The sequence below is a fragment of the Procambarus clarkii genome, chromosome 5, assembly GCF_040958095.1.
Source record: "Procambarus clarkii isolate CNS0578487 chromosome 5, FALCON_Pclarkii_2.0, whole genome shotgun sequence".
Lineage (NCBI taxonomy): Eukaryota > Metazoa > Arthropoda > Malacostraca > Decapoda > Cambaridae > Procambarus > Procambarus clarkii.
Genome location: NC_091154.1, coordinates 5,563,713 through 5,588,283, shown reverse-complemented (window position 1 = coordinate 5,588,283; position 24,571 = coordinate 5,563,713). Strand labels below are relative to the sequence as shown.

Genomic DNA, 24,571 nt, shown 5'->3' with positions numbered 1-24,571 from the left:
ACGGTGCCAGCAGCCTCTTCAACAATCGGTAATCGAACGCCGACCTTGCAGAGCAACCCGTCCTCTTAAAAATAACGTCACTTTTGGCTCGTATGCTCTCTATGGGCAAATTTGGACGTAATTTGAAATGAAATCGACTCACAAAAGTGACGTACTGTTCCGTTTTCTGTTTGAGTCGTCCGGCCCTCCTCGGACAGCTTAGAAGAGGAACTTTCAATTAACGTTTTTCATAACGTTTTGAAACTTTATGAGAATTTCCTGCCCACCTAACCTATCAGAGGACCCTTAACTTACTGTTGTTGAAAAAAAAATCCCAAATTTATTTTCATTTTTTTTTCATTTTCAAATTACGTCCATATTCGGCCATACGGGCAAACGGCCAAAAGCGACGTTCTTTTTAAGAGGACAGGTTTCGCTCGGCATTTGCTCCACCGACCACTCCGAGTGGATGGACCAACAAAATACAAAAGCAAGACATAACTTGCTTCCCTAAGAGCCACTCTGTCTCATTGTGTCCAGTTTCCTTCTGCCTCTGATGATGCTAGGCGCGTCCTCTAGCCTAACCTGCCAGGCTCATTATATGTGTATGATGAACTTATGGAACTTATTTTTTTCCTCTTCCCAAGTTATGAAGAACATAAGAAACATAAAGATTTGTGTTAGAATCATTAAGACAACATTTTTACGTTAGTATATATATATATATATATATATATATATATATATATATATATATATATATATATATATATATATATATTATGTGTGTGTGTGTGTGTGTGTGTGTCCTGTGAATCATTTACATTGCATTATACGATATAAAATGTACATTACAGAGTGTAATGAACATATTACATTACACCATGAATCATGAATCATTTTTTCGATGTATCTATCAATATATACAACTGGAAGGTGGTGTCCTGGGCTGGGGGGCGGGGGGACACTCTTCCAGTGCTGTTGTGAGACATGTCACAGGGGACAATGTTCATGTCACAGGGGACAATGTTCATGTCACAGGGGACAATAATCATGTCACAGGGTACTATAATATGTAAACAAACTTGGCGACGGTGTAAGCTGAGTGGATGACTGATGTCCTCAGGCACGCACTGGTCCAGCCATCACCACAGGAGGCGCGGGATGTCCCGACATCAGTCAAGAACCCGACGTCCTCGGGGAAGAAGAAGTCGACCCGACTGCCAGTGTACCACGCGCGCACCGACCAAGGGGCCGACTTTGACATCTGCAGCAGTGTGGAGTGTACTCTGGCGGCCGCCTCCATCATCGAGGCGATGGATGCCACCATTGACCCTTGTCAGGACTTCTATCAGTTTGCTTGTGGCGGCTGGATAGAGCAGAACCCAGTGCCTGAGGAAGCATCGAGATGGGGCCAGTTTGACCTTCTTGACAGGGAACTCAGCAATGCCCTCAGCGGCATCCTGTCGGAGGCACAGAACCCAGATGACCCCAAGCCCATTAATCAAGCCAAAACGTTTTATGCGGCTTGTATTAACGAACAGCTGCTGGAGACCATTGGCGTGGCGCCGTTGACTGACCTGCTCTCCCAGTTTGGCGGCTGGCCCATGACTTTGACTGACTGGACTGAAGAATCATTTGACTGGCAGAACTCCGTCGCCGAGAGCAAGCGTCAGCTCAATGCAGATTATTTGATAAATGTTTGGGTGTACGCTGACGAGAAAAACACGGACGTGACAGCTATATACATTGACCAGACGTCTCTGGGCATGCCTCGATCAGTGCTCACAACGCCCTTGAACTATGAGACGAGAATCACAGCTTATAAGACCTACATGGCTACCACAGCTTCCATCATAGCCGAAGCTTTGGCACAAAACGCAAGCGCCATTGATGCTCAGGTTTCTGATGTCCTTGACTTCGAAATGGCTCTGGCCAACATCACTTCCCCAGCGGAGGACAGAAGAGACATCAATCGCATGTACAACCCCATGACAGTGTCGGAGCTCAGCCAGTTAACCGCAGGATCGGACCTGGACTGGGTAAAGCTGCTCTCCACAGTCTTCGGCTCGACGGATATTGTCATCGACGACACCACCAGGGTGATCGTCCAAGAGATCGAGTACCTGAAGAAGCTGGCAGCTCTGGTGGCGTCAACGAGCGCTCGTACAGTGTCCAATTACATACTGTGGAGGTATGTGAAGGCCCGCGGTGACGATACCAACCTGGCCATGCGCGAGGCGTCCTTCCAGTACGAGATGGTAGCCAGTGGCGTCACGGCGCAAGAGCCACGCTGGAAGACTTGCGCCGATGAAACCAACAATTTCATGGGCATGGCCGTGGGGACGAAGTACGTGGAGACCTACTTCTCTCAGCAGGCCAAGGACGAGGCCAGCGAGATGGTCGAGGACATCCGCTCAGCTTTCAAAGATCTTCTGGATATCAATGACTGGATGGATGAAGAAACTAAGCCCAAAGCTATTGAAAAGGCCGATGCCATCACCAAGTTTATTGCCTATCCGGACTGGTACGGGAACACCAGTGCGCTTGAGTCCTTCTACAGCGGCCTTGAGGACCTGGCCAGCGACGCCCACTTCCTCAACACACTCAAGCTCAGGTAACAACTATTGTATTTTCTTGGTAACTGTACTTGACTTTTTAGTGGTTGGGAACCATTCCTTTCCCCCCGTCCCATCCCAAATCCTTATCCTGACCCCCTTCCCAGGGCTTTATATTCGTAATGGCTTGGTGCTTTCCCCTGAAAATCTCCTTCGTTGTACATACCTTTTCTTACCAAGCGGAATATGAATAGGTTCCCCTCTATCTCTTGGTTCCCGCCTTTTCAAATGTATGTCGCTTGAGATAATGACTAGTCAATTGTTTTTACATCTCTGTGGCTCATCTGAATGTCTTCTCGTTGCTGCTCACGCTAAACATTATGTCTCAATCTGTTTTAAGGATAAACATGGGTAATTTGTATGTTTAGACTATGTCCCCTCTGTCCTGTAGCCAAAATGACAATAGTTCCATCCACCTCGGCCTTCCTCGTGGGTTAGTTGTGTGTTTTTCTTCTCTAATATTATAAAAAGCATCAGCCTGTTAGACCAATTTATCACAAGAACTGGCAGAACCCTCCACAGGTGCTATACAGGTATACTTCAGGTATTCTGTGGGTAACAATACCTCCAGGTATATCTTGAGATGATTTCGGGGCTTAGTGTCCCCGCGGCCCAGTCCTCGACCAGGCCTCCTTTTCGTTACACATCCAACAGGGAGCAGCCAGTAGCAGCTGGATAACCACAGGGGCCAGATTCACGAAAGCACTTACGCAAGCACTTACGAACGTGTATATCTTTCCTCAATCTTTGACGGCTTTGGTTACATTTATTAAACAGTTTACAAGCGTGAAAACTTGCCATTCATCAGTTGTTATTGTTATAAACAGCCTCCTGGGGCTTCGGAGCTCATTAACTGTTTAATAATTGGAAATAAAGCCGCCAAAGATTGAGAAAAGATGTACTGGTTTGTAAGTGCTTGCGTAAGTGCTTTTGTGAATCTGGGCCTGGCTATCTAAACCGGAGGATGGGTCGAAACGAGGTTCGTATTCCAGGCCGGTGCTGCGTATTCCAGTATTACTCTTTCATAGGCTTTAAAGATTGTCTTGAGTGTAATTATGGTTTTTAAATACTGTACTAATGTTTGCCGGCATCTCGTATGCTGCTGATGTTGTTCTGTTTATGTCTGCCTCTGGTGCTTGTGTTTGAATGATATTCGCACAAAATCTTTTCCTTCTGAAGTTCTTATGTAAATTCTTATGTACCTGTATATGTGTATACTGCATACTGAAAGGATATGTTTATTTATTTATTTATTTATTTATTTATTTATTTATTTATTTATTTATTTATTTATTTATTTATTTATTTATACAAGAAGGTACATTGGGTTTATGAGAGTACATAGCATTGATGTTTTAACATTCTTGTAAAGCCACTATAACACGCACAGCCTTCAGGCAGGTCCTTAATCTAACATAAATTTAAGTAGGTATTTTGTAGCAAAATTAATCTTTTTTAACAGATACATTGTAAGAAAATTAGAAGAAAAAAATTAGTAGGTACATATCAGTAAAATTTGAGGATTATCAACAGGTACATTGTAGCAAAATTTGAGAATTATTTCTAGGTACATTGTAGCAAAATTTGAGAATTATTTCTAGGTGCATTGTAGCAAAATTTGAGAATTATCTCTAGGTACATTGTAGCAAAATTTGAGAATTATCTCTAGGTACATTGTAGCAAAATTTGAGAATTATCTCTAGGTACATTGTAGCAAAATTTGCACTCAACATAGCAACCATGATATGAGATGATGGCACTGAATACAACGGTGAAATTGTATGGTTTAGGCACATATATTGAGGGAGTGGTTAGCACAAGTTACAGTGAGAGTTTAAATCACTAGATAGAAAACTATGAGGATGAAATTAGGTACTTTTTGGTTTTACTCTTGAATAAGGCGTAGGTTGGACAGCTTTTCAATTCATTAGTTAGGGAGTTCCATAGACCAGGTCCCTTCATTTGCTTAAGAGTGTTTACACAGATTAAGTTTGACTCTGGGGATATCAAAGAGATATTTATTTCTGGTGTGGTGATAGTGGGTCCTATTACATCTGTCTAGAGTTTCAGATCAGGATTTGCATCTAGGAACAAGGTTTAGTACATGTAAATGGCACAAGAGACTGTGTGTGTGTGTGTGTGTGTGTACTCACCTAGTTGTGTTTGCGGGGGTTGAGCTCTGGCTCTTTGGTCCCGCCTCTCAACCGTCAATCAACAGGTGTACAGATTCCTGAGCCTATCGGGCTCTGTCATATCTACACTTGAAACTGTGTATGGAGTCAGCCTCCACCACATCACCCCCTAATGCATTCCATTTGTCAACCACTCTGACACTAAAAAAGTTCTTTCTAATATCTCTGTGGCTCATTTGGGCACTCAGTTTCCACCTGTGTCCCCTTGTGCGTGTTCCCCTTGTGTTAAATAGACTGTCTTTATCTACCCTATCAATCCCCTTCAGAATCTTGAATGTGGTGATCATGTCCCCCCTAACTCTTCTGTCTTCCAGCGAAGTGAGGTTTAATTCCCGTAGTCTCTCCTCGTAGCTCATACCTCTCAGCTCGGGTACTAGTCTGGTGGCAAACCTTTGAACCTTTTCCAGTTTAGTCTTATCCTTGACTAGATATGGACTCCATGCTGGGGCTGCATACTCCAGGATTGGCCTGACATATGTGGTATACAAAGTTCTGAATGATTCTTTACACAAGTTTCTAAATGCCGTTCGTATAATGGCCAGCCTGGCATATGCCGCTGATGTTATCCGCTTGATATGTGCTGCAGGAGACAGGTCTGGCGTGATATCAACCCCCAAGTCTTTTTCCTTCTCTGACTCCTGTGTGTGTGTGTGTGTGTGTGTGTGTGTGTGTGTGTGTGTGTGTGTGTGTGTGTGTGTGTGTGTGTGTGTGTGTGTGTGTGTGTGTGTGTGTGTGTGTGTGTGTGTGTGTTAGTGTGTGTGTGTGTTAGTGTGTGTTAGTGTGTGTGTGTGTGTGTGTGTGTGTTAGTGTGTGTGTGTGTGTGTGTGTGTGTGTGTGTGTGTGTGTGTGTGTGTGTGTGTGTGTGTGTGTGTGTTAGTGTTACTAACGAGCATGTGAGTGCCTCCAACAGCACCTGGACGAGCGCTGACGAGCTGGGGGACTTTGGTGAGCCGACACAGCGGGACAAGTGGCTGTCTCCCCCCACCATCGTCAACGCCTTCTACTTGCCGGAGTTCAACTCCATCACCTTCCCGGCCGGCATCCTGCAGCCGCCCTTCTACCGCGCCAACTCCCTCCAGGCCCTCAACTATGGCGGCATTGGTCAGGCGAGTTCTCTTCTTCTCTTCTTCTGGATAATTTATTGATTTTCATATGGAAAGGACCTTTGACAAGCCGCTGGCTTCCTAGGTCCTCGCCGAGGCCATTAGAGTCTATGGCGCTCAGGTAAATTCAGGATAAGTTTATTTGATTTATTTATCTATACACACAACAGTTGTTACATTCTTGTACAGCCACCAGCACGAATAGTGTTTCTGGCAGGTCCTTAATCCGAATTTCTCCCTGGAATACGACCCGCCAAATCATTCAACAACCAGGTACCCATTCACTGCTGGGTGAACAGAGGCTACAGTTAAGGACTGGCGCCCAGTCAACCTTCCCCGGCCAGGATACGAACCCAGGCCAAAGCGCTCGCGAAGCGCCGGGCGAGTGCTTTACTACTGCGAGAGCAGGTGACTGCGCCACGGGGAAATATTTGGGATATTCCCGTGGCGCAGTGGTAAGACATGCGCCTTGCGAGGGGATCATATCCTGGCCGGGGAGGATTAACAAGGCGCAAAATCCTTAACTGTGCTTGATTGATTAAGATTAAGCCACCCAAGAGGTCGCACGGGCAGGAGTTGCCGTAAGTGGAAGATGTTTGGAGTGACTGTGATGTTTGGTGGTGGAGCGACATACTGTGTGCTGAGCGCGCATTTAAACCGTCAGTCCTTACTATGTGGCAGCTATCGCGGGGGAGGACATTGCTTGACACTATTTATGGGGGAGTCCTGCTGCTTTACCTCATCGACAAAGCGGTCAAAGGCAACCTGCTCTCCTGGACCAAGAACTGTCTCACAAACAGAGAAGCAGGAGTAAAACTTCATGACACAGTCTCTGTGTACAAAAGACATGAAAACGGTACACCGCAAGGAGGCGTTCTCAGCCCCCTTCTCTTCAACTGTTTAATGGACAACCGTTCAACAGCTGGACACTCTCACAAACACTGTCAAGCACTATCCTTCCCAACGATCGTTGTTGTTGTTTAAGATTCAGCTACTCGGAACAAAAAGTTCGAAGTAGCACGGGCTATGGTGAGCCCGTAGAGGACTCACCTGGCACAGGAGCGGGGCAGTAGCCCACTTCCCCATGATCGATGGGAACAAGATAAGTATGCCAAGAGTAAAGGGAAGAGGAGGTAGTTGCTAGAAGAAGGTAGGAGGAAGGGGAAAGGGGAAAGGTAAGAACAAGAAGAAGTCTCCACGGAGCAGTCTCCGTGGTGTAGTGGTAAGACACTCGCCTGGCGTTCCGCGAGCGCTATGTCATGGGTTCGTATCCTGGCCGGGGAGGATTTACTGGGCGCAATTCCTTAACTGTAGCCTCTGTTTAACGCAACAGTAAAATGTGTACTTGGATGAAAAAACGATTCTTCGCGGCGGGGATCGTATTCCAGGGACCATAGGATTAAGGACTTGCCCGAAACGCTACGCGTACTAGTGGCTGTACAAGAATGTAACAACTCTTGTATATATCTCTCAAAAAAATAAAAAAAAAGAAGATGGGTACAGCTGGGATGGGTGTAATAATGGAGGAACGGAAGAAAGGGCGAGTAAGAATGTGAGGAGAAAGAAAGAACGGAAAAGAAAGAGAAAAAAAACTATATGCTTACGTTAGGTCACGTTAGAAAGTTTTATTTGTATTTATTTATTTATATATAAACAAGAAGGTACATTGGGTTTATGAGAGTACACACCATTGATGTGCTTACATTCTTGTAAAGCCACTAACAGGTGTAGCGTGTCGGGCAGGTCCTTAATCTAACACATAATTTTAAAAAGGTAATTTCTAGCATAATTGAAAAAATGTTAACAGGAACATTGTAAGGAAATTCGACAAAGATTTGTGGTACATTAAAATAAAATTTGAGGGTTATCAACTGTTACATTGTAGCATAATTTGAGGATTATTTCAAGGTATAATGTTAAAACACCAGGTAGGATTATGAGGATTATTTCAAGGTATAATGCAGTACAATATGCGTTCATTATAACAACCATGATATCAGATGATAGCAATGATTACAATGGTAAAGTTGTAAGGCTTAGGTACATATATTGGGGGATTGGGTAGCACTAGAGACAGTACAAGTTAAAACAACAAGGTAGGAAACTATGAAGATGAAATAAGGTACTTTTTGGTTTTATTCTTGAATAAGGCAAAAGTAGGACAGCTTTTCAATTCGTTATAGCTAGAACATTTGAGTGTGTACTGTGAAAAGGAAGAGTCAACAGCAACAAAGCCAGGACTAAGGTTCATGTTGGGTAGGTTGTGTTCCAGCGCCGATTCGGCAAGACGGCGTCTGTGTAGAGAAGAGGCAGGGAAGATTATTTTAGAAGACCAATCAATATGATGATTAGAATCCCTAACATGACAGAAGAGAGCCTTATTTGTGTTCATTAATTTCCCAGTTGCATCTGTAACCTAGACGTAGTCTATATAACCGAACTGCTATTTCCCTGAGGATTCCTTTCGGGATATGCTTACCAGTATCATAAGAAAATCAAAACTCTCCTTTTATGAGAATAGATTCAAAGAAGCAAAAGGCAACATGAAAAGCACATGGAAAACCACCTCTAATATCCTAGGAACTAAACAACACTCCCACAACCAGATAACATTCTCTAAGGATGGCTGTACACCTGCAACTGATTTAGAAATGACAAATAAATTTAATAGCTTTATTTCATCGGTTGGTGCTAACCTTGCCAGTCAAATTCCAGACTCAGACACATATTAACACATATCTCTCAGGCAGCTATCCAAACTCTCTTCTCCTTTCACCAGTCAGCCCGGCAGATGTTGTGTCCATCATACACTCACTAAAAACCAAAGCTGGGAACATCAGTGAAATCCCATCCATTGTATACAAGAGCGCCTCCCATGCCCTTGCACCACCTATAGCTCTGCTGTTCAACAAATCCCTTGAGTGTCATACCTTCCCTGATATCCTTAAAAAAGCAAGAGTAACGCCAGTTCATAAAGGAGGTAATCCCGCAGACATAAACAATTACAGACCAATATCAAACCTACCCATACTATCAAAAATATTTGAAAAAATTATCTACAAACAGCTCTACTCCTACCTCGTAAAATTCGACATGCTCAGCCCCTGTCAGTTTGGCTTCCGCTCCCAAAAGAGTACCAACGATGCAATTATTAGTCTCCTTGTTATAATTTACTCAACCCTTGACAAAAATGAGTTTCCGATTGGACTCTTCATTGACCTGAGAAAGGCCTTTAATATTGTTAATCACAATTACCTCTTACGTAAACTCCATCATTATGGAATCCGAGGGCCATGCACTGGACTATATCCAATCCTATCTTAGTGATAGACAACAATGTGTAGTCATCAATGATATAACTTCTCCCACTCTACCAATAACCGACATAGACCAATATATATATATATATATATATATATATATATATATATATATATATATATATATATATATATATATATATATATATATATATATATATATATATATATATATATATATATATATATATATATATATATATATATATATATATTAGTATATTTTGGTAGCAGTCTTTCCTGTAGACATATATTATTAAATATGACCGAAAAAGTAAGATTAATAATTCTAACACGAATTTTCTCAATCTTTCGTACATTACGCTTCACTGTTGGAGGTAAATAAAAAATCACTTCTCCAAAATTCATTTTTATTTTTAGTCTGACGCGACACGGGCGCGTTTCGTAAAACTTATTACATTTTCAAAGACTTCACAAATACACAACTGATTAGAACTTGCGTTTCCCTGATTTTATATCTACATTTGAGTGAGGTGGGAAGGGTGATGTGGCATTACATTTGAGTGAGGTGGGAAGGGTGATGTGGCATTAACACAAGACAGAACACTAGGGGATATTAATAGGGTATTAAAAGTATCAACACAAGACAGAACAGAAACAATGGGTATTGAATAGAAGTGTTTGTAGAAAGCCTATTGGTCCATATTTCTTGATGCTTCTATATTGGAGCGGAGTCTTGAGGTGGGTAGAATATAGTTGTGCAATAATTGGCTGTTGATTGCTGGTGTTGACTTCTTGATGTGTAGTGCCTCGCAAACGTCAAGCCGTCTGCTATCGCTGTATCTATCGATGATTTCTGTGTTGTTTACTAGGATTTCTCTGGCGATGGTTTGGTTATGGGAAGAGATTATATGTTCCTTAATGGAGCCCTGTTGTTTATGCATCGTTAAACGCCTAGAAAGAGATGTTGTTGTCTTGCCTATATACTGTTTTTTTTGGAGCTTACAGTCCCCAAGTGGGCATTTGAAGGCATAGACGACGTTAGTCTCTTTTAAAGCGTTCTGTTTTGTGTCTGGAGAGTTTCTCATAAGTAGGCTGGCCGTTTTTCTGGTTTTATAGTAAATCGTCAGTTGTATCCTCTGATTTTTGTCTGTAGGGATAACGTTTCTATTAACAATATCTTTCAGGACCCTTTCCTCTGTTTTATGAGCTGTGGAAAAGAAGTTCCTGTAAAATAGTCTAATAGGGGGTATAGGTGTTGTGTTAGTTGTCTCTTCGGAGTGATTTTTGATTTACCTCCAACAGTGAAGCGTAATGTACGAAAGATTGAGAAAATTCGTGTTAGAATTATTAATCTTACTTTTTCGGTCATATTTAATAATATATATATATATATATATATATATATATATATATATATATATATATATATATATATATATATATATATATATATATATATATATATATATATATATATATATATATATATATATATATATTAGCTGTACCCGCCACGCATTGCTGTGGCTTAGCAACGCATGTGGGTTACTGAGCCACAGTAACCTTCCAGTGTCCACCAGTCCTCCCCACCATGCCCCATTCCTTCGTCCGGTCCATTCCCAAATAATCTGATGATCTCAGAAAATTAGGAACATCAAATGATCTGATGTTCTCATTAGTGAAAAATAAGAACAGTTCAAATAACGAAATGAAAAACAATGAAAAAATAAATAATAAACAATAGTGTCAAAATGAACGGTATGGTAAACAACACAGCTCAATTCCAATGCAATGTCTCAAAATAATTAAATCAAAATGAAAATAAATCGAAATCTATGAAAATTCAATATATCAATGCAATCGGAAACATTTGAATAGAATCCTTATATATTTATTATAAAGTGTGTGTTGCTCCTACGTGCAATAGATGGCCCTGTTTTTCAGAAAACCATGTTATTACCTTTCTCAGATGTGGCATCTATATAGTAGGTATTTTAAAACACGCACGTATTATAATGGAACGTTGTGTAAAAATATCAAAGGAATCGGTGAAGAACTTACGGAGATTACAGCATGTGTTGCTCTTACGTCTAACAAATGGCGCTGTTTTTCACAAAACGCATGTGTTTTTTTCCTGTCACAGATGAGGCATGTATATAGTAGGTATATAAAAACACGCGCCTGTGCAAAAGCAACGTTGTGTCAAAATTTCAATGCAATTGGTAAAGTGGTTTCGAAGATTTCCCTCACATGAAAAACACAGTATTTCAAAATAGCGTGTTTTTTTCCGTCACAGTCGTGACATCTATAAAATATGTATATAAAACCAGCTCGGATGCGAATGGAACGTTGTGTGAAAATTTTAAAGCAATCGGTGAAGAACTTTCGGAGATTAGCGATTTTGAACAAACGAACATTAACATTTTTATTTATATAGATATAGTATCTCTGGCTGGAAGAAGGGGGACCCATAGCCTCGGAGGAAACCACACATAACGCATTGGAGGGAATGTGGGTCCCCTCCAATACAGTTTCTGTGTGCTTTTCTCCTACCACCCTCTTTTTTTTTTTTTTTCTAGTTATAGTATATATAAAGATGCATTCCAATTCTCTAGGTTCAATAATTTCCCAGTTGCATCTGTAACCTAGACGTACTCTACAACAGAACTGCTATTTCCCTGTTTATTCTTTTCGGGATATTTAATCCGTGTAACTTCCCGAAGATACCATATTGTATGAGATGAGCCTGGACCCGGGTTCGATTCCACCGCCAGGTTTTAAAGATTTTCGGAGTTATAGGGATGCAATAACTCGTTCTGCATGTGTTTTATTGTATTTATGTTTAAAACTGTATATAAAGTTTGCTTCAACTTCTAAAACATTCCCTTTGTTTACAACTCTCAAGTTGGCTATTGCAATAGACTAAGAACAGGAGATGCTTTTCCACCCACCGGGTTATAAACCCATGGAACCGCCTACCCGCTGAAGACGTAACTGTCAAAACTTTGTTGAGTTTAAAATATACCTAAAAAAAATCATCAAGGCAAATGGGGGACCTTCGACAAGCCACCGGCTTCCTGTCTTCGTCAAAGACACGAGGGTTTGTGGCCTAAGGTAAATCAGGAAATAACTGAGTTACCGCGTAAGTGTTGTTTACAGAAAATGGTTCAGAAGCGCATGTTTAAGCAATTTACTCACAGCTTCACAAGCAAATACAGTAAGATACAAGCAGAGAATTCTTCTAAATAAAATAATTCTACGGATTAAATGGCGGGGACCAAGAGCTGAAACTTGACTCTGTAACCAAAAACTAAATTAATTTATTTGGCCTAAAATATAAACGGGTGCTAGAAAATAACTGATAACCATGAAAATTTTTAGCAAAGTATAACAGTAACATAAAATTTAATCAAACAAACTATAACTGTATTAAAATCAAAATTATGGTGTAAAACGAAAATCACTGCAGGAGATATAAGCTATTAGTTATTTTTTATAATTACATAAAAAGTTCCAGTTTACAGAATAATATTTTACATTATTGGGTTGTCGCTCGAAACTTACGATGCTCTCTACAATAGGCCGTTGACTTCGCCTTTAGCGAAAATATTTTTAAAGTCGCTTATACAGCTGCTTATAAGTGTTTGTAATTATAGACAATTTTTTTTTAAGATATTAAGTAACAACTGTAGTGTTGAGATGCACTTCATTACATTGACGGAAGCCTCTGTTCACCCAGCAGTGAACAGAGGCTTCCTGGTTGTTAACGATTTGGCGGGTCGTATTCCAGGGAAAAATTAGGATTAAGGACCTGCCCGAAACTCTATGCGTGCTGGTGGCTGTACAAGAATGTCAGCACTCTTGTATTCACATAAAAAAAGATGCATTCCAACTCTCTAGGTTCAAATAATTTCCCCAGTTGCATCTGTAACCTAGACGTTGTCTACAGCACAACTGCTATTTCCCTGTTTATTCTTTTCGGGATATTTAACCCGTATAACTTCCCGAAGATACCATATTGTATGAGGTGAACCAGGACCGGGTTAGGTGAAACAGCATTCCATCGCCACGTTTTAAAGATTTTCTGAGTTGCATTGATGCAATGACTCTTTCTGCTTATATACTCACCTTGTTGTGCTTGCGGGGGTTGAGCTCTGGCTCTTTGGTCCCGCTTCTCAACCGGTGTACAGATTCCTAAGCCTACTGGGCTCTATCATATCTACATTTGAAACTGTGTATGGAGTCAGCCTCCACCACATCACTTCCTAGTGCATTCCATCCGTTAACTACTCTGACACTGAAAGAGTTCTTTTAATGTCCCTGTGGCTCATTTGGGTACTCAGTTTCCACCTGTGTGCCCTTTGTAACGTACGATAATGTTACGTTGTTGGGTAGAGTAGATACACATTGTTTAGTGAGTTTTCATATATATTTAGTAGTCTTGATTACTAAATAATCAAGGCTACTTTAGTAGTCTTGATTACTAAATAATCAAGGCTACTTTAGTAGTCTTGATTACTAAATAATCAAATAATAATTGCTTCTCCCCCGAATCAACCTACCCTGGTTTTGCGCCCTGGTGAGGCCACTCCAGACCAGGCTGACATCAGAGCGCAACTCCAAGATCTCCTGCGGCTGATGGATGCCTACTACTACTTGATTACAGTAGTCGGTTGGTGGCATTGTCGTAGACGTGGAGACGGAGCTTGGAGCAGAGCAGAGAGCTGAGTGAGGCCGGAGTCGCGGAGGTCTATGTGGGAGAGCGTGGCGGCTCAATTGGGAATTGTGAGTGTCTGAACTCGGGGAGCGAGAGCATTGTAGCTGGATGCGGTCGTAGTCTGCTGTCTGCTCTGTGTCGAAGTTGTAGCGTCTTGGGGTCGGTTAGAACTGTACACGCCGAGTGCTACATTGTTGACTGTGGAAATTGTACTGTCCGCTATTCGATTGATTGATGAAGATTAAGCCACCCAAGAGGTGGCACGGGCATGAATAGCCCGTAAGTGGTGGCCCTTTCGAGCCATTACCAGTATCAAAAGATGATACTGGAGATCTGTGGAGGCGCAACTGCACCCTGCGTGACGGGAGATGTCTCCCGGACCAAGTGGTGACCAAATGGTCTCCGCTATTCTCAAATCGCTTGCTTATATACGGTGACTACACCTCACAATAAGATAGGAGGGTGGAAAAACCGTTACCTGTAAATAGGGATTGGATTATAGCTTGTGTAGTTAGTGTTAATTAGTTATGCCTTTAAGATAATGAGATAATGTAGCGAATATAAGTTTACTCGCTACACCTTGTTCGCGTACCCCCCCCCCCTTTCCCCCGTGTTAAGCAATTTATCTTTATCTACCCTGTCTATTCCTCTTAGAATTTTGTATGTGGTAAGCATGTCTCCCCGAGCTCTCCTGTTTTTCGGCAACGTGAGGTGCATTTTACGTCGCACTGGTTCAGGTGTATTACACACAGTAGTGTCTTATTGTATTTGTGTTTGAAACTGTGTATAGAGTTTGCTTCAGCTTCTAAAACATTCCCCTTGTTTACAACTCTCAAGTTGGCTATTGCAAAAAGATTGAGAACAGATGTTTTTTCACCCACCGGGTTATAAACCCATGGAACCGCCTACCCGCCCAAGCCGTAAATGCCAAAACTGTGTTAAGTTTAAAATATCCCCCAAAAGTATAATCAAGGCAAATGTGGGGGGGGGGGGACCTTCGACAAGCCGCCGGGTTCCTGTCCTCGTCGAGGACACTAGGGTTAGTGGCCCTCAGGTAAATCAGGCTAATAATGAAATAGATTATTGATTAGAAATAGATTGACAGTCTCCGTGGTGTAGTGGTAAGACACTCGCCTGGCGTTCCGCGAGCGCTGTCATGGGTTCGTATCCTGGCCGGGGAGGATTTACTGGGCGCAATTCCTTAACTGTAGCCTCTGTTTAACGCAACAGTAAAATGTGTACTTGGATGAAAAAACGATTCTTCGCGGCAGGGGATCGTATTCCAGGGACCATAGGATTAAGGACCTGCCCGAAACGCTACGCGTACTAGTGGCTGTACAAGAATGTAACAACTCTTGTATATATCTCAAAAAAAAAAAAAAAAAAAAAAAAATAGATGAGTTGGCGCGTAAGTGTTGTTGACAAAGAAAATGGTTCAGAAGCGCAAGTTGAAGCAATTTACTCACAGCTTCACAAGCAAATACAGTAAGATACAAGCAAATTGTAAATATAATAATTCTACGGATTGAATTGCGGGACCAGGAGCTGAAACTTGACTCTGCAACCACCAACTAAGTGAGTTTAGTTGTCCTAAAATATAAACGGTTGCTGGAAGGTAACTGATAATCACGGAAATTTTAGCAACTATATTACTGCAAAATAAAATTTAATTAAACAGACTATAATTGTCTTAAGATAAAATTTGTAATGCAAAACGACCAGCAATGAATAATATATGAATTTAAATATATCTTTTTGGAAGTATTGAAGTATACATTGAAGAATCCAATTTATAAAATTATATTTTTATTTGTTGGGTTGTCATTCGAAACAAGATAAAGATAGATTTTGGCAGAATTCAATCCTTGGAAAGTAAAAGTATTTTTAATGTTGGTTAAACAGCTGACTTAAACCTGTATCTTGATTAATTTCTTGTTTTGAGACAAAATCTTTTTGAGGACCAAATTTTACAACTGCATGTTGGTGGTTGAGATGTATTTCATTAACTCAATAAATAAAACCAGTCTTTACCAGTCTCCGTGGTGTAGTGGTAAGACACTCGCCTGGCGTTCCGCGAGCGCTATGTCATGGGTTCGTATCCTGGCCGGGGAGGATTTACTGGGCGCAATTCCTTAACTGTAGCCTCTGTTTAACGCAACAGTAAAATGTGTACTTGGATGAAAAAACGATTCTTCGCGGCGGGGATCGTATTCCAGGGACCTGCCCGAAACGCTACGCGTACTAGTGGCTGTACAAGAACTCTTGTATATATCTCTCAAAAAAATTCCCGTGACGCAGAGGTAAGGCTCTTGCCCCGCGATTGGGCCTGGGTTCGTATCCTGCCGGGGGAGAATTGACTAAGCGCCATTCCCCAATTGAACGCCACTGTTCACCTGGCAGTTAATGGGTACTTGGTTATTTAACGATTAGGCGGATCGTATTGAAGGGAAAATTAGAATTATGGACCTTCCGAAATGTTGTAGCGAAATGATTGATATAGATTAAGCCACCCAAAAGATGGCACGGGCATGAATAACCCGTAAGTGGAGGCTGTTAGGAGCCATTACCAGTACCAATAACTGATACTGGAGATGTGTGGATGGATGGACGGGGTCTTCATGGTGGCTCACAGTTCGTCCTGCAGGAGGCTTGGCCGCCAGGTTGCCGGTTAATGTGCAAGGCGACGCTTTATGTCCGCACAGAACAGCCTGGGTAGTTGAGGACCATCACGGTCGTCGTCCTTGCGAGGATTTACATTTGTCCGTCTGGGAATTTGCGGTGGAACTTTGGGTCGCGGAATTCTTTTGTTTAAGTATTGTGAGGTCAGTGTAAGCGTTCATGGTGTGGGCGTGGACACACATGGGGTGCTGGGACAGGTCAGTGTAAGCGTTCATGGTGTGGGCGAGGACACACATGGGGTGCGGGTGTTTGTTCTGGCTGATTATCTTGTTACATCTGTGGACCAATTGTCGTCTGGTGAGTGCGTTGCCATTAAACTCGCTGGGCGGAATGAACACCACATGGCAAGTATTTTTGTCTTCGTCGTCGGTCGCAAGGCCGTTCTCGTCGACGTCGGTGGCGGTTCTGGAGAGCCTCTTGGTGTTGGTTGTGGGAGTTTCGGGTGGTCCGTTGTCGTCTTTGGATGTAATGTCTTCGTTGGCAGGGGTAGCCAGTGTGGGTGGCGTCCCTGTTACCGGACTGGTTGTGGGTCCTATTGTAGGGTCGGACGCCGGGCCGGCCATAGGTGGAGGAGTTGGGAGAAGGTCGCTTAGTACCGTCACCGTCAGAAGTCCGTCTGGGGTGAGCAGCCTGTTGATAGTGTGGACGTATAGGCTGACGTCGTTGCCTGCCAATTTGTCGGCGAGGTGTAGAAGTACCGGTAGGAGGGTGTTGTTGGTGGTAACTGCTGGCTTGGGTGTTGATAGTGAGGGCTGCGGAGGTGAGGGACCAGGCGGTAGTGAGGTAGCAGCAGCTTCCACAGGTGTGTTCTCGGGCAAGGCTGGGAAAGTGGACGTAGCTGTGGTGAGGTAGTGCTAGCTGTCATCTTTTTTATTTCCTCCTGCCGGTGGAGACAGTCAAGTGAAACTGCAGTGTGCGGCCCATTGCAGAGTGGGCAGCGTCGGTGGGAGGATGTGCAGGCTGTGTAGTGGTGCTCCTGGGTGCAGATGTTGCATTTCTGCACTTACTCGGTGCACTTCCTGGTGTAGTGGGAGTACTGGTAGCACTTGAAGCACTGACGGAGCTCCGTGAAGCGTTCCTTGGTCACGTAGGCAGGTGGAATCGTAATTCCGGTGCACTTAAGGCCATGTTCCGTGGCGTGGGTCGCTGCGATGACCGTGCTGACGGTCACCTTCAGTGTCGGTCTGCGGGTGTTGTTGGAGTTGGTGTTGGTCTTGGCCACTACCGCGGTCAGCGTCGGGTTCACGGCATTGATGCTGGCGAGGATGTCGTCGTCGCTGCCGTCGGAGATCCCTGCGCTGATGTGTCTGGCAAACACAGTCCTGTCTGCCAGGTAGCGTCGTGGAGGAGTGAGGGAGAGGCCGGCGTCTAGCAGGGTGGTCGTGGTAGAGGCGGCGAATAGCTTCTCCAGGTCGTTGTCGCTGGAGAAAAGAAGGTGAACACCTTCCTTCACTGGTCGCCAGGATGTCAGCCGGTGAGACATTTCCGGTGTAGAGACCTTTTCTAATATCTCAGCCGTGGTGAGAATGAGGTCCTCTCGGAGGCGAGCCTTGACTCTGTGCAACATGGTGCAGGTGCCATAGATGCCTCGGTCTGTGCGTCTGTGTCACAACTCAGCCTTCACCTGGGTTGTGATGTGAATGTGCGCGTTGTCTGAGCGAAATGATGTGTGTTCAAGTGTTTTTACAAGATATATATATATATATATATATCCATATATATATTTATATATATATATATATATAGATATATATATATATATATATATTATATATATATATATATATATATATATATATATATATATATATATATATATATATATATATATAGATAGATATATATATAGAAAATATATATATATTTTTTTTTGAAATTATAGAAGGGAGTACCACCTCTAGCTGGAAGAAGGGGGACCCATAGCCTCGGAGGAAACCACGCATAACGCATTAGAGGGAATGTTTAGATCCCCTCCAATACAGTTTCTGTGTGCTTTTCTCCTACCACCCCCTTCCTTTTTTTATTTTTTGTGCTTTATTATGCATTTGATGGTTACAAGATATACATGGGTTGATACAAAAATAATAATGCAAAAAGGTGCTTAAAGGTTATGGATCTCTTGAAAAACACAACAATGGGAAACATTGATGAATGTCACAGACGGGTTCGATCATTGTTGCAAGTCAAACACTTCTTCGAATTCCTCTGAAGTTGGACTAGTGCCCAAGACGCAACAGGCATTTCCCCTCTGAATCGCAACACTGAGGCGCTGGAACAAGAAACTTTTTGCTCTCTGGTCTTTTGTAGCGCTGATCAATTTGTCCCCCAATTCCTTCAGGAACTTCAATGCACATTTTCCCCACGAACCGAGGGTCTCCGAGCCGATCGGAACAAAGCTGTAGCAGTGTGCTAGACCTCTGTATTTAATAATTTTCTGCGATTCCCTGAAAGAAGCAGCACCACCGCTTTCACGTGTGCTGTAGTGGAGGTAGGTACTGGCCAGTGTGGCAGCGCACGTGTAGTCCCATACCACTTGCTTACCATCCTTCCAAGGTAGCAAGGTGACCCCATCAGGGCGCTTCTGAGGGTCGTTAGGTCTGGATAAGTGTGGTTCTCTTTGTGCCGGGCAGCGGGCTGTGGCGAGGCTCCTCTTGATGATGTCGTTGACTTCTTCATGTCTTGCAATTTTACCCTGTGATTTACGACATACCAGACCATGACGACCATATTGGTCTGCCATCGCAGTTCCGCAGATGCACCTATGTTCGGTGAGGATGGGGGCGGCAAGGCGAAGGGCAACTCCAATGCGGAGAGCGTCATGACTGAGGCGAGTTCCCAAATATATATATATATATATATATATATATATATATATATATATATATATATATATATATAAATTATTATTTGGAGGTCCCTGTGCCCTTCTTCACCACCTTCGAGGTCAACCCCGGAACTCACAGTTCCTGCGACGGCGCTGGAACCAATCGTATTGGTGTACGCCTTTCCATTGGAGACTTTCAGCGCCGTGGAGAGGGGGGACCTGCTGCCTGGGTAACAGCTTCTCCCCCGAATCAACCTACCCTGGCTTTGTGCCCTGGTGAGGCCACTCCAGACCGACAACCAGAGCGCAACTCCATAGTCTCCTGAAACTGATGGATGCCTACTACTAAATTATTAAATAAATATTATTATCAATTATTATACAACTATTAAATAATTATTTAATTTTAAATGATTAAATTATGAATGACTAAATTAATAAATATATAAAATATAAAAGGGGTACCACTTCTGGTGCAAGTGTAGGGACCCATACCCTCGGAGAAGAAAATAAAGAGTACTCAGAGAAGACCTTGTGGATCCTCACTGAACGCTTTGATATTTTCTTCTCCTACCACCCCTGTTCTTTTGGTATGTGTGTATATATATATATATATATATATATATATATATAGATATATATATATATATATATATATATATATATATATATATATATATATATATATATATAACTTTATTTTAAAATTTAATTACACAAAAAGGGTTACAACATTAGTTACATACAGGGTACAAGGCTCCACACGTTGTGGAGCCTTGATGGCAGGCAGGAATCATGGATGCAGTGAGCATTACCTCTCTGGATCGCCACACTAAGGCGCTGAAAGAGAAAACTGGCGGCTCTAGCTAGAGGTCTCTAGTTGTTTCAATTATGTTAAAATTATGTTATGGTATCATGCTGTGTAGGTGATAGGGCACGAGATCACGCACGGGTTCGACGACGAGGGCCGCCAGAACGACAAGAACGGCAACGCCATCCCCTGGTGGAGCAACGCCACGCTCGAGGCCTTCCAGCAGCGAGCCCAGTGTATTGTTGACGAATACGGCAGCATTCGTGTCCCGGAAATTGATGAATTGTTGCCGAACGCCACACTTAACGGTGTCAACACTCAGGTGAGTCACACTTAACGGTGTCAACACTCAGGTGAGTCACACTCAACGGTGTCAACACTCAGGTGAGTCACACTTAACGGTGTCAACACTCAGGTGAGTCACACTTAACGGTGTCAACACTCAGGTGAGTCACACTCAACGGTGTCAACACTCAGGTGAGTCACACTTAACGGTGTCAACACTCAGGTGAGTCACACTTAACGGTGTCAACACTCAGGTGAGTCACACTCAACGGTGTCAACACTCAGGTGAGTCACACTCAACGGTGTCAACACTCAGGTGAGTCCCCTCCAAATAATTGTGTCACATTTGTCCTCAGGTGACTCAGGTGCCATATTCTCTGGTGCTTCATGGTGCCATATATTCCCCATCATGGTGCTTCATGGTGCCATATTCTCCATCATGGTGCTTCATGGTGCCATATTTCCCATCATGGTGCCATATTTCCCATCATGGTGCTTCATGGTGCCATATTTCCCATCATGGTGCCATATTTCCCATCATGGTGCCTCATGGTGCCATATTCCCCATCATTATTCTGCGACACTTCCCATCAGTCATCTGACTGGCTTGTGTCACGACTGTACAGTTGCTAACCTGTCACGTCAAGACCACAACCACTCGTTTTCTCTCTCATATAATTTACTTAAAATATTGTTTGGGATTCTCGTGCGTCCGATTGTGATTCACACATGTTTACCTGTGAGTACTCACCAAGTTGTGCTTGCCTAGTTGTGCTGGTGGGGGTTGAGTTTTGGATCTTTGGTCCCGCCTCTCAACTGTTACCTAATTGTTAATTACCTAAGTGTAGTTACAAGATGAGAGCTACCCCCCCCCCCTCGTGGTGTCTGGTTTGTTTGGTGTTCGTCTTCCTATTATCCGGTTGAGGGTTATTAAGGCCACCACAAGACCTTACGGAGTAAACAATAAGTATAAAGTATACCGGAGTATACCGGAGTATACAACAACAAGTATACCGCAGTCCCGAACATTGTCCAGGACTAAAGTATACTCTCAGTGTATATACACTAATGAAAAGTTTACATTTCTTGATGACCAGACCACACACTAGAAGGTGAAGAGACGACGACGATTCGGTCCGTTCTGGACCATTCTCAAGTCGATTGCGAATTCAAGTCATTCACAATCGACTTGAGAATGGTCCAGGACGGACCGAAACGTCGTCGTCCCTTCACCTTCTAGTGTGTGGTCTGGTCAACATACTTTAGCCACGTTATTGTCACTCATCGCCTGCGTTACATTTCTTAGTGTGGTCATCGCCTGTTCTCACGTTCCAAGAGGCCCCTGGAGCAGGTAAGGAGGGGCTGGAAGGCTGGGGCGAGGATGAGGAAATCTTGAGCTAGGAATTGGAGTCGGTGAGGAGGGGAAAAAAGTCGGTGGGCCAACCACTGTGGGACTTACCCCACAACTACCGTGGGACTTACCCCACAACAACTGTGGATAAGACTTGCAGCTGACGCTGTGATTTGGTGGTAGGTTGGACGTCACATAATTGCTGGCTGATGGGCCTTGCAGGAGGCCGGCCTTCTCATCACGTATTTGGTGGACTTTCTGGCAGAGCGACGATGTCAAGGGTCTACAGATATATTATATTCAAATATTTTGTGAATTATTTCATCTTAATATTTGTATACAACATTTTTTAGGAACCTGCTACCTTCATTTGTTCTTTCTCTCCAAGGCCCTCCTCCTAGTGCCTTGTCCAGCTGTGACTTGCTCCATTTGACCGCCACTCTGAGGTCTATGACCCTTTAGATTTGATTCTTGTTCGGTGATTTGTGGACTTGTACTCACAGGACTTGTACGCCCCTTGAGGGACTTGAAGTAGAAGGGGGTAGAAATAGTCTAAGCTAATCTATCCCTTTGAAATGTATTTTTATTGCCTCAATAAATGTATTTTAACTTTGAACCTGAACCCTGTAGAATGTCTAGTATCGTTCATTTCTAAATAAATAAATAAATAAATATGTTTATTCAGGTAAGGTACATACATACAAGTGATGTTACATTAATGGATTGATATATAGATAGAGCTAGTACATACAATGCCTAAAGCCACTATTACGCAATGCATTTCTGCTCTCATTTAACTGATTTGAATGTGTGGGAATGTTATGGTGGTTGACACTGATGTTGCTGTGTGTGTGTGTTCAGGGGGAGAACGTGGCAGACAATGGGGGATTGAGGGAGGCTCTGCTGGCCTACCAGAAGTACATCGAGCGGTACGGGGAGGAGCCCCGTCTGCCCGGCCTCACCGACTACGACCCCTACCAGCTTCTCTTCCTCTCCAACGCCAACATCTGGTGCAACTCCATCACCCGCGAGGCTCTCCTCAACCAGGTCCTCACCGACCCGCATTCCCCCGCCAAGTACCGAGTGATCGTCCCCATGAGCAACATGGAGCAGTTCTCAGACATATGGGGCTGCCCAGCTGACTCCCCCATGAATCCCAGTAGCAAGTGTGTGGTCTGGTAGGCTGTGCAAGCCTCCAGTGTCTCAATATGCTTCACCCAACCTAGCTCTCTCTCTCTCTCTCTCTCTCTCTCTCTCTCTCTCTCTCTCTCTCTCTCTCTCTCTCTCTCTCTCTCTCTCTCTCTCTCTCTCTCTCTCTCTCACTCTCTCTCTCTCTGTTGAAATATATTTGGATGGCCTCATGATATTCTTATTTTATTTTCCTTTGTGGTCATAAGTTTTCATATAGTTCTATAAAGGATACCGTTTGTCCCAGTTTTGAGGTCAGCTGCCTAGGTCTAGACCCAGGCTGGTCAGGGTAAGCCCTGTTTTAAGAAGACTCCGCTGCTGTCCTGCATCCAAGCAACTAACAAAAGTATGAAATAGTATATTTTTTCCCCTGAGAGTTTTTTTTTTAAATTCTCTGCTATTCATAATAGCCTAACTTACAATGTAATGACAAAGTGTTTTCTACGTTGTTACAATGTTAGATCAACGTAACAATTGTGAAAATAATAATGTTGAAGTGACGTTATGTGGTTTTTGAATGAGAGAGAGAGAGAGAGAGAGAGAGAGAGAGAGAGAGAGAGAGAGAGAGAGAGAGAGAGAGAGAGAGAGAGAGAGAGAGAGAGAGAGAGAGACAGACAGACAGACAGACAGACAGACAGACAGACAGACAGACAGACAGACAGACAGACAGACAGACAGACAGACAGACAGACAGAGAGAGAGAGAGAGAGAGAGAGAGAGAGAGAGAGAGAGAGAGAGAGAGAGAGAGAGACAGAGAGAGAGAGAGAGAGAGAGAGAGAGAGACAGAGAGAGAGAGAGAGAGAGAGACAGAGAGAGAGAGAGACAGACCATCAGCGATCATTCATCACTCAACAGGTTGACACGCGGGGGATCAGGTCAACTGACCACATGAAGGCTCTGGCACACAGCTGCCTCCAGCTTCATCTTGTTCCTTATATGATTGTTCCTTCATCATTATTTTTTAATAAATAAAGGCTATTCTTACTGATTCAAATAACAGGCTCATAAAATAAATGGACCTCTAGGAATAGGTTTCAAATGAGCTGAGGTAGGATTACAGCTCTCGCTTGCATTTTCACCAGGTTCCTTATATGATAGTTCCCTTTGTGGTAGTTTCAAAGTATATTGTCATGAAATAAAGAGTTTCTAGGAGCATGCTTCAGATGAGTTGAGGTAAAATAACAGCTCTTACTTGCACTCACGCCTAACTCTTCGCCTTTCCAGTGAATGCAATTTAAGTTTTGTTAATCTTTCTTCATCTGAAAGATTTCTAATTTGGGGAATTAACTTAGTCATCCTTCGCTGGACACGTTCAAGTGAATTTATATCAATTCAACGGCGACCAAAACTGAACTGCATAATCTAAATTGGGCCTAACCAGAGCAAGATATAGCTGAAGAACAACACCAGGTGTCTTCGATGTAGATCTGAGAGTCAGGTGCAGTCACAGTCAGAGGTTGTGTTAGCTAGAGCTCCGATTGTGGTAACATTATTAAAGCAATAATGGAAGGAATTGATGAATCTAGTTGGATCTCTGAGA

At 43.0% G+C, this 24,571-nt stretch overlaps 1 protein-coding gene across 1 annotated transcript in view; it reads left to right on the top strand.

Moving 5' to 3' along the window:
• The window catches only part of LOC123764281 (neprilysin-1), a 30,562-nt gene extending 7,355 nt beyond the window's left edge, over positions 1-23,207 (top strand). The window contains exons 3-6 of the mRNA XM_045751855.2: positions 1,106-2,596; positions 5,700-5,895; positions 20,323-20,529; positions 22,705-23,207. Coding sequence (XP_045607811.2) covers positions 1,106-2,596; positions 5,700-5,895; positions 20,323-20,529; positions 22,705-23,025 — 2,215 coding nt within the window. The 3' untranslated portion in view covers positions 23,026-23,207. The remainder of the gene's footprint in view (positions 1-1,105; positions 2,597-5,699; positions 5,896-20,322; positions 20,530-22,704) is intronic.
• The last annotated feature ends 1,364 nt before the right edge of the window (positions 23,208-24,571 follow it).